General features: G+C 43.2%; 1 protein-coding gene across 2 annotated transcripts; it reads right to left on the bottom strand.

Annotated features, from left to right (window-relative positions):
* Positions 1 to 1106: 1106 nt before the first annotated feature.
* On the bottom strand, positions 1107 to 9708 carry COX7A2L (cytochrome c oxidase subunit 7A2 like). Of its 2 annotated transcripts, none has more exons than XM_019647911.1 (3): positions 9398 to 9708; positions 3459 to 3590; positions 1107 to 1982 (listed from the first exon to the last, which is right to left on the bottom strand). In XM_019647911.1, exons 1-3 carry the CDS (start codon positions 9467 to 9469, stop codon positions 1845 to 1847), a joined length of 342 nt encoding a protein of 113 aa, XP_019503456.1. In that variant the 5' UTR covers positions 9470 to 9708; the 3' UTR covers positions 1107 to 1844. The 2 variants fall into 2 exon arrangements, with proteins under 2 accessions (XP_019503456.1, XP_019503455.1); XM_019647910.1 differs by having other exon boundaries at positions 1107 to 1985; positions 9398 to 9572.
* Between the last annotated feature and the right edge of the window lie 158 nt (positions 9709 to 9866).

Genomic DNA, 9866 nt, shown 5'->3' with positions numbered 1-9866 from the left:
GCATATTGTATGATTATATGAAGTGTCCAGAAAAAAACAAATCTGTACAGACAGAAAATGGATTAGTGGTTGCCTAGGGCTAGCAGGTGGGAGAGGAAACAGGGGTGACTGCTAATGGGACATAAGGTTTACTCTTAGGGTAATGAAAATGTTTTAAAACTGATTTGTGGTGACGGTTCCACAACTCCGAATATAGCAAAACCCACTGAATTGCACACTTTAAATAGTATAAAAGGTGAATTGTGTGGTATGTGAATCACATCCCAATAAGTCTATTATTTCAAAAAACACACCCACAAAGGATACATTATTAGGATTCCTGGGGAAAATTAAACACAGACTGAATATTAGATATTAGAATTGTTATCAATGTTAAATTGGATGTGACATCTGTATGATATACCCTTATTCTGAGAAGATACCGGCTAACGTATGTATGGCTGAATCATTGTAATTCCATAGCTTAATCTTAAATGATTCAGCAAAACCCAAATGTGTGTGTCCATACTTTCACTGTGTGCCTGTTTGTAAGGAAGCAAGAAGGTGGCAATATATTGATAACTGGTGATCTAAGTGAAGGGTGTACAGGTGTCTACTATACTATTCTTACAATGTTTCTGTAGTCTGAAATTTTTCAAAATAAAAATGTGGGGGAAATACCAGACGAGACTAAAGTTTAGACTTGTTTACACAAATAAGGGCTTCCTAGGCTGTTGTTTTCAAACACCATATTTTATCCTCCGTCAAGAAGTCACTGTTCTTTCCTATGGCAAGATACAAACCGCCACTTCACGTGTAATAAAATTCCACCTTTTTTCAGCATTAATATAGGGTATGTCAAAGCTACCAAAAGTGACAGGAAATTAATGTCTAAATGAACTGTGTGTTACAGGCACATTTCATGAGGCACAAGCAGGTTTCCTATAAGGTGCCATATGGTAATCATCAATATACCATTAGCCTCCTATTACTTGACTTCGAGGAAGCGTTTTGTAAAGATTATCAGGTACCTAATGAAAAAGAAAGAAATTGGACTCAGGTTTACGATGTCTCTGGGGTTCTGAAATTATTTTAAAAGATCATTTAAAAGGACTTCAAACTTGAGATTTTCCATTCATGTATTTATTCCACAATCAAAATAAATCATAATTTAAAAGCCATAACATTTTAAAAGGTAAAGGAGACTTTGTGTCACAGCTGCATTGATAAAACAGACATCGATCTAAAGTGCAACACTAAACAGGTGTTCTGTTCCCATGGTGGAATAAACACATAACAATTATACATAAAATTTCTTGAAGATCTGAGCTGAAGCAAACAACCCTTTGAAACAAACTGCCCGACGAATGGAGGCATGTTGCAAATAATTTCTACTAACAATTTACTGCAAGATGGAAAAAATCCCCAAGGTAAGGCCTAACTCAAACCCCTCATTTCATACACCTGGCCTTGGCTTCTGTCTTCCTTCCTCAGTCACATCCAAATCCAGAAAAGCTTCTGCACCTCATGCTGGAGAACACCACCAGCAGGCCCCAAGGCCCTCAGCCCAGATTGCCCCTGAGGAGTCCTGTGCAGCCTCCATCCAGAGCCTCCAGGGAAACTAGAGCCCAACTCCAACAGCAGCAGCATTTCTTTGAACAATAGTTTGAACTGTTGAAAGAGTTCTGACAGGCCATGTGCACTTCATAATCCAACCAAAATACTGTCTTAATATCTTTCTATTTCTTTTCCTTGCAAAATGTTAAGTAGGCCATTCAAGTAAAAAAGAATTTTATAGAAACAACAAAAAATAAAAATTCAAAGGGGTTTATGCCAAAAAGCACAAGAGTCCTCCGCAGCCTAACTCATTTGTTTCTGGGCTGGGAAGCCATGTAGAGGGCGATAAGGCAGTAGATGGTCCCTCCCACCGTCAGCGCCAAGGTGGTCCGGTACAGCATCTGGTCAGGCAGGCCTCGTTTCAGGTGGATGGGCACACCATCGGACTTCTTGAAAGAAAAGTTATTAAGGACATGGTTGATAAAAAGATTCACAATTTAGGCTAATAAAGAACAAATGTCTCTCCTTTATATCTAACCCTTTAACACACCGCAGTGGAAAAAGCCCTAATCCATTAAAATGCTAACTGAAATACTGGTATATTTTCTTATAAATGTAACTAAAGCTTGTAAGTCCAAAGTCAATCTCCAAAATGCAGCCTCAGGAACATACACGCAACAAACCCCAAATTTCTAAGGAATTTACCATGTGGCTTAAAGAGGAAAGAAGCACTCGTGAACTTTTTTTTTAACATAAAAGTAATTAGCAGCTAAACAAAGAACAGTAGGCACAAAAATGCTCTCCATTTAGTTCTACATTTAGTTTGACTTCCTGATCATTAGTGGAAGAAGTCTGAGCACACCAGGTCAATTAATAGGTTCAAATCCATTTTGTGTTCAACTGTCTTCTTTCAATTAAGCTGTTAACCCGTTTAATAATGAGACTCCATAAAATGTTTAATCCATTATTTTACAGTCCACAAAATCCCTCCCCACTGCAACTCAAGGTTCCAGATGCCCACTCAAGTCTTACTTATCAGATAAAAAGGGATGAAATTGATCAAACGCCCCCAAGCCAGTCCTGAATCTGGACACAACTTTGAGGAGGGAGAAGCTACCATCCAGCAACAGCAGTAACAGGTACTCCACTCCCACGGTACCTCTGGGACATAGTTGGGTCACTGACCTCTATGTAGATTAACATTAGTAATATTTTAAAATTCAATTCTGTCTTCTCTGTGTTGATCAGCAAACCCAAGAAAGCCTCCTCCACTTCTAGCAACAGCTCAGTGAATTTTAATATCAAGCAAGCAAAAATCAGAAGAAAACTATGCCAACAGTCACTGGATGTGTCACAAAGCTAAAACCCAGGAGTTTCAAAAAATGTATACAAGTGGACATTTTGGTCAATGTTGCTCAAGCAGTAGTTCGCCGTAATCAGAAGTGTCTGGACGCTGATGGTAACCACTTTGAGCACCTCTTGTAATTGCAGAAGACAAACGTGACTTGTATTCATCTTTTGTTATCGGTATATATTGAGTATTACAATTTTAATAGTTTTTTCCTTTCTTAAAATGTGTATACATTTTTTTGGCACCGTCTATATATATTGGATTGTTCATAATGTTTTCTACATTATACATGCTATTGCTTCCTCCATACAACAGATGATCAACAGCTATAACATGCAGTTTAAAAATCTGCACACCCTCAAAAACTGAAGAGGAAATTAATCACACTCCCCTTTTATCGGTTTCTACCTACAAAAAGTTCTACTAGTTTATGCCTCAAACTAAAATCAAGAGAATTCTATTTAAGGAAAGATAGGATGAGTAGTAAACTAGATTGAGACTCCGTGTCACAGGGGTTTTTTTAGATCTATTGATTTCACAGGCTTCTCTGTTCTACAGCATCTTTTCTCACCTGGAATAACTTCTGCAGCTCTGGAACTTTGTTTTTCCCAGTAAAATCATATGCAGTAGAATCAGAAGTCAATTTAGTTGGCGTGGCAAATATGATAGGTGGTGCTTCTGTGGAAACCACGGGCTTTAATCCCTGTAGGAAAAAAAGGAAATTGTTAAGTTGAAAGTATGTCTGGGCATTGGAACAGGCCAATGTTCCAGGGCCAGCCGAGTGGCGCGTTGGTTAAGAGCTGGCTTGGGATGCCAGAGGGCCCCGGTTCGGATCCCAACTATGAGGGCCAGTGACACTGCCCTCCACAGCTAAGATGCTGGACAAAAGCTCAACCTGGAGCTGGGCTGCCGTGAGTCACTGGCGACGGCGTAGGCTGCAGCCCCTGCTGCAGTGGGTTGCCATGGGCTACTGTGTGTAGCCAGCAGCCAGCGTGAGCGGCCAGCAGCCAGCGTGAGCGGCCAGCAGCCGCAGTGAGCGGCCGTCCAGAGGCCGGCGACTGATCTGCCTCACCAGGGAAGAGCGCAATGATGGTGTCAACTTGGGCCAGTGAAGCAATGTCCTCACAACTAGACCGAAGATCAAAAGGACAGCAACTTGTCTGTTTCCCTTCCCCCGATGCCCCAATAAAAATCTTTAAAAAAAAAACAAAACAACAATCCACTTAAAGAGAAAGTTTAGTCAGTAAGCTATTAGCCTACATTTGGGATATAACACACTCAGAGGAGTCTCAAATGGAAAGAGGGCCCTAACTACTGAAGTAACACTTAAAAGGATCTCTTTTTGAACTGGAGAATTTTAGACACTCCCTTATCATTCTGTGAGCAATTTGTATTTTCTCCTAATGATCATTTCCCCTTGAATGCAAAAATTTAAAACCTTTCCTACCAAGCATCTCCAAAAATGGTTTGAAATTAAATTCATGTTTTGACAGGATTAATGTGAAAGCATTTTTAGACAGGACTATACCTAATGGCTTTGTTCACCCATCAACTGATTTAAAACTACAGCAGTTTTGAACAATATCATCTGAAAACAAGAATATCAACTATTTAACAGTTTTAAATAATTTCATATTTCCATTTATATTACAAAGTTTAGAATATAGAATTTTCAAATTACTTATCATCCCATTATCTTATCCTATCAATTATTATAAATTGTATATTCTCCTCCAATCTTTCTTCATAGGCATATTTTAATATCTTTTTTTTTTTTTAAGATTTTTATTGGGGAATTGGGGGTATGGGAACAGCGCTGGGGAATTTGGGGAAGGGGAACAGACAAGTTGCTGTCCTTTTGTTCTTCGGTCTAGTTGTGGAGGACGTTGCTTCACTGGCCCAAGTTGGCACCATCATTGCGCTCTTCCCGGGCGAGGCAGATCAGTTGCCGGCTTCTGGACGGCCGCTCACTGCAGCTGCTGGCCGCTCACGCTGGCTGCTGGCTACACACGGTAGCCCATGGCAACCCACTGCCACAGGGGCTGCAGCCTACGCCGTCACCGGCGACTCACAGCAGTCCAGCTCCAGGTTGAGCTGTTGTTCAGCATCTTAGCTGTGGAGGGCAGTGTCACTGGCCCTCATATGTGGGATCCGAACCGGGGCCCTCTGGCGTCCCAAGCCAATTCCTAACCATCGTGCCACTCGGCCGGCCCATATTTTAATATCTTTAGTCATGTAAAATCCTACATTCTGCTTTTCTTCATTTCTAATAAGCATTTCTTTCAGATTCTTACACCATCTTCATAACTAAATTTATTCTCCACATCAACCCTGTGAATGAGGTATTATCAGACCATGTAACAAATGATTGAAAGAAAGCTCAGAGATTCCATAAGGAAGATGGGATTCAAACCCACACTTTTTTTTATACCATACTATCGATAATCCAGCTGTCATGGCCCCACAGGTGAAAGAATGAATGTGATGGGAAGGTACTTCACCTGCCCATCATTAAACCTCCTGACAATTTAAGAGCAATCACTGTTCCCAATGTTTCGAGGCAGATGGACAGGACTAGCAGTAGGATTCTCAAGAGTAGGCTTGACCAGGAAGCTGTATTCACAGGAAGGGACCTAGAGCAAATCCCTTCACCTATGCCTCTCCCAGGGCTGAGGTTGCCCCAACCTACAAGAATTATGAGCCTCAAATATGCCTCTCCCCATCTCAATAAATGACAAAGCCATCTTCCAGCTACTCAGGCCGACAACCTTGGAATTACTTTTATACCTCTCGCTCACACATTTGCAAATCCTTTTGGCTGTACCTTCAAAGTACATTCAGAATCTGACCACTTCTCACCCATCTCCACCAATCCGCACTCTGGTCCAAGCCCCTCGATTTCTACAACACCCTCCTAACTGGCCACCTGCTCCCACCCTTGCTGCCCTGCAGGCTTCTCCAAATGCAGCACCGGTGATGGTGTTAAAACAAAGGCTGTCATTACTCAGCTCAAATCCTCCCAAAGGCTTCCCATCTCAATGAGTTCCTCCAAAGTTCCTCCAATGGCTGCGGGGCCCTATGAAATGTACACCTCAAACCCCCCTACCACCACCACCTGACATCACCCCGTTTCTCTGCCCCAGGCCATTGGACTAGCCCCTTACACCTACCTCCCGGGCACCCGGCATGTTCCCTCTGCCTAGAATGCTCTCCAGGTTACCAACGTGGCTTGCAGCCTCACCTCCTTCAAGTCTGCCCATGTCACCTTCTCAGTGAGACCTTCCCTTAACCACCCTTTCTAAGACTGGACGTCCTCCCCTTTAACCTGCCAACAACCTATCCCCTTTCCTGCTTTATTTTTCTCCCCAGCACTTATCACCATCAACAAACTACATTCTACCTTGTTTACTGTGTCCCCCCCACCCATACTGCAATGGAAGCCCCAGGATTTTGGCATGTTTTGTTCACTGTTCTTATTTCCCAAGGCTTAGAAAAGCCACTGGCACACAGAGTGCATTCAGTAAATATCTGTCGAATGTATAAATAAGCTAAGGAAGTCTATAGTTTCACAGTGTAGACTTGAATATTTCAGAACCAAAGTCAAGTAAATCAGCACTTGATGGCTGCTGTTAAAATAAGTGGACTGTAGGGTTGGCCGAGTGGCTCAGTTGGTTAAGAGCTCACACTCTTGAGCAAGCTCTGAGCAACAGCGGTTCGAGTCCCGGCCCAAGCTGAGCTGCCGCTGAGCTGCCACCAGGTGGCACATGGCTCAGCCAAAAACACCAAAAACAACAACAAAATAAGTGACTGTAGACCAAACAAATCACAGGGTTTGCTTACTAATATTGAATCTCTCAGTTGTTACAGTCATTACCTCTATAATTGATTAGGAGCCATTCAATAGTAACAATGTTTAGTAGTTGAGTTCTTCCTAATCTATTTTAGTTGCTCCCAATTTTTTAAGAGAAAAGTAAACATGATTTTTTTTCCCACTGTGGTTCTGAAATGCATTTCTCTAATGACTAATGACGTTGATCATCTTTTCACGTGTTTATTGGCCTCAGTTTATTTGACATGACACATGAAGGTAAGGAAAATGCTTTTCAATCAACCATTAGAAAATACCCTCCCCACAATTACTTGCCAACAAGTTGATTTATAAATCTCTAACTATACTATTGTTATAGAGCTAACTTTTCCATATTAGGTTATTCAGTGAATGTTAGGTTATTCAATGCACTTTACATAATACTGAAAGTTACAGACATCTACGTTTTCCAGTGTGCTAATGTTGCCAAGAAAGGAAAAACTTGACTCCTAATTACCAAAGTCAGAATGTCAGGTTTGGGGGATGCTTGTCACAATCACTCTGAAATACACAATTCATATAAAGCCTACATATTATCATTTCTTTGAACATAACTTAAGAAATCTTTAACTGAGCAACTCAAATTCTCAAGAGAAACACAATTCAAGAGGTGACAGAAATCTGAAAGCCCTATTTGTACCAAATGCAACTCAGGGTAACCTCTGCCCTGAATGCCAATTTAATGTCAGTGTTAGTTTTAATCTAAAATTTCGCTTTTTCCTTACTAAGTAACACAACCTAGTTATACTAAAACTCTACTAAAAGAACATTTACAACAACTAACAGAATAGACCAATTGTGATATATCCATACAATAAATCCTACACAATAAAAGGAACTAATTACTAATACATGTAACTTGAATAAACTTCAAAAATATTGAGAAAAATAAGCCTCACACAGAGTACCGTGTGATTCCATTTAAATGAAATTCAAAAATAAGCAAAACTATCTATAATGGTAAAAGTCAGAATAGGGGAGTGGACAAGAACCGACAGGGCAAGCGTAAGAGGGAACCTTCCTGGGGTGATGTAACGTTCTATATGTTAATAGGGGTGTGGGTTACACAGTGTTTGTGTGTGTGTGTGTGTGTGTGTGTGTGTGTGTGTGTGTGTCAACTCATTCAACTGTTAACATTTAAGATCTTTGTACTGAAAATTACACTTTATAGGAGAAGCAGACAAGACAGAAATGACCATTTTCCCATAATCTGTCAAGGAAATCACTGTTGACAATTCCTTCTTTAGATCTCATTATCAGTTTGGTTTCAGTGACACCACATTGGTCTCCCTTCTAATCTTGGATTCTCCTTTTGATAAATTTTCCTCCTCCACCCTCCTTTCATGTTTCTGTAGTCTAATCATATTCCCACCTTTCTTCCCTGTATATTTCTAGGTGGTCTTCCCATCAGATTCTACTATCTATGGGCTGAAGCTCTATTTACTCCATATTCATAAATCCAGCTGCTATCAGACATATCACGAGTTCAACATTTATAAACCTAGACCATTCCTCCCCAACCACTCCCCCCCCCCAAAAAAAAACCTTGCCCTTCTTCTTGCCCTCCCTACCCTAGTTAATAGCACATCTAACCTTAGACTGAACTCACTTAACCATCCTCCCCCCTTAGGCAAGTCGCAGGGCTCCACGGGAAAAGGAGTTAACAATGGAGCACCCTTTGCACTGTGCCTGAGCCCCTTACTATTCCATTCCAGTTCCGTTTTCCAACTGCCTCTCTCATCAGTCTTTCCCACATCACTCCATGAGGATGAGAAGTGAATATGATGAATATCTCAGACCCAGCTTCAGGAGAATAGTTACCACCTATCCCGTACCAACCACCTGCCAAAGAGTGTTCATCACTTACACACACCTCATTTAATCTGCACTACCGCTGCCCTACATGAAACTGAGCTCAATAAATTACGTAACTTGGTCAAGGTCATAAAGTAAAAGCAGCCAAGCCAGATTTTGAGCCCAAATTAAGAGTATGGGACTCTAAAAGCCCCTTACCTCTACAGCACAAGCTGGAGATTGAAACTCCAATTGGCAAAATCTGAGTGAAGTCGGAACACTTTTCAGACCAGCATCTGTCAACCATTTTAGAGCCGGGAAAGTGTAAGCTCGTTGCATGTAACTGCCCAGACTCACCCCGACATGTCAAGGAACCCGTCAAGTCTCCCAATTCTGATCTTACAACTTTTCCGGGCCCTTTGGCTTCCCTCAGCGCCATCATCCCAGCTCTCCAACCTCGTGCTGGGATGAGGCTGCCTGCAGAGCTGCGGCAGGGGGTGACAACGGGGCACCGAGGAAACGGAAAGCCGGACCTCCTTAAATAAGACAGGACCTAACTTCAGTCTCGGTTGGGTCACGTTCCGGGCCCCGCCGACCCCACGAACCACCGGCAACGAGCCCAGGGTCACCTTGACCCTGCTGAGTGCCAGGGTCAACTTCGCGCCGGTCCAGCCCCGCCGGGAGAGCAGCTACAGAAATGGGAGCCTCCATGGCCGCTGCAAGTGGGTGCAGAGAGGCGCCGGGAGGTGCGGGGGGAACTAAAGCAAACTAAAGTCCGGGGCCGCCACTGCCTGGCACAGAGGCTTGGGCCGCAACTTCTGCCCGAGCCGGCGCAGCGCTACCCATACCTGCGGGCTATAGGCGTCGGAAGCCCATGCTCCTGCCAATTTCTGCGTGAAGCCACTAAATTTGTAGTACATGTCGCCCTGCGTCCGGCTTCCCGCAGCCGTTGCCTGCGCGACCGCCCCAGAGAAAGACCCGGCCTTACCGGCTGTCGCCCCAAGGCTCAGCCCAAGGACCCTGCGCCAGGAGACGAGCTGCCCGAAGATCGCCTAACTTAAAACATGCCCTCTTACGCCCCATAAGTGAAAGAGAAACCGGTTTCGCAGGGCCAAGAAAGGCAAAATCAGCTCTAAGAGAGCAAGAAAAGCCACTGCAGCAGGGTGTGTAGAGAACTCGAGGTTCCCACTTTGCCCACATTTGGATGCGGGCAGTGCCAAGACGCCCTAAGAAATGCGCAAGCGTCCCGCGGACCAGGGACTCTGGGCGGGTCTAAGACGGGTGTGGCTGCTGGGGCGGGGCTGGGGCTGGAGGGGC

Source organism: Hipposideros armiger, unplaced genomic scaffold, assembly GCF_001890085.2.
Source record: "Hipposideros armiger isolate ML-2016 unplaced genomic scaffold, ASM189008v1 scaffold_118, whole genome shotgun sequence".
Lineage (NCBI taxonomy): Eukaryota > Metazoa > Chordata > Mammalia > Chiroptera > Hipposideridae > Hipposideros > Hipposideros armiger.
This window is presented reverse-complemented; position numbering and strand designations above follow the sequence as displayed.

Coding starts and splice junctions, on each gene's coding strand:
- COX7A2L (XM_019647910.1), bottom strand. CDS start 9,469: ATGTACTACAAATTTAGTGGCTTCACGCAGAAATTGGCAGGAGCATGG. Junction 3,591..9,397: donor CCGACGCCTATAGCCCGCAG/GTATGGGTAGCG, acceptor TTTTTCCTACAG/GGATTAAAGCCCGTGGTTTC. Junction 1,986..3,458: donor AGCTGCAGAAGTTATTCCAG/GTGAGAAAAGAT, acceptor TTTTCTTTCAAG/AAGTCCGATGGTGTGCCCAT.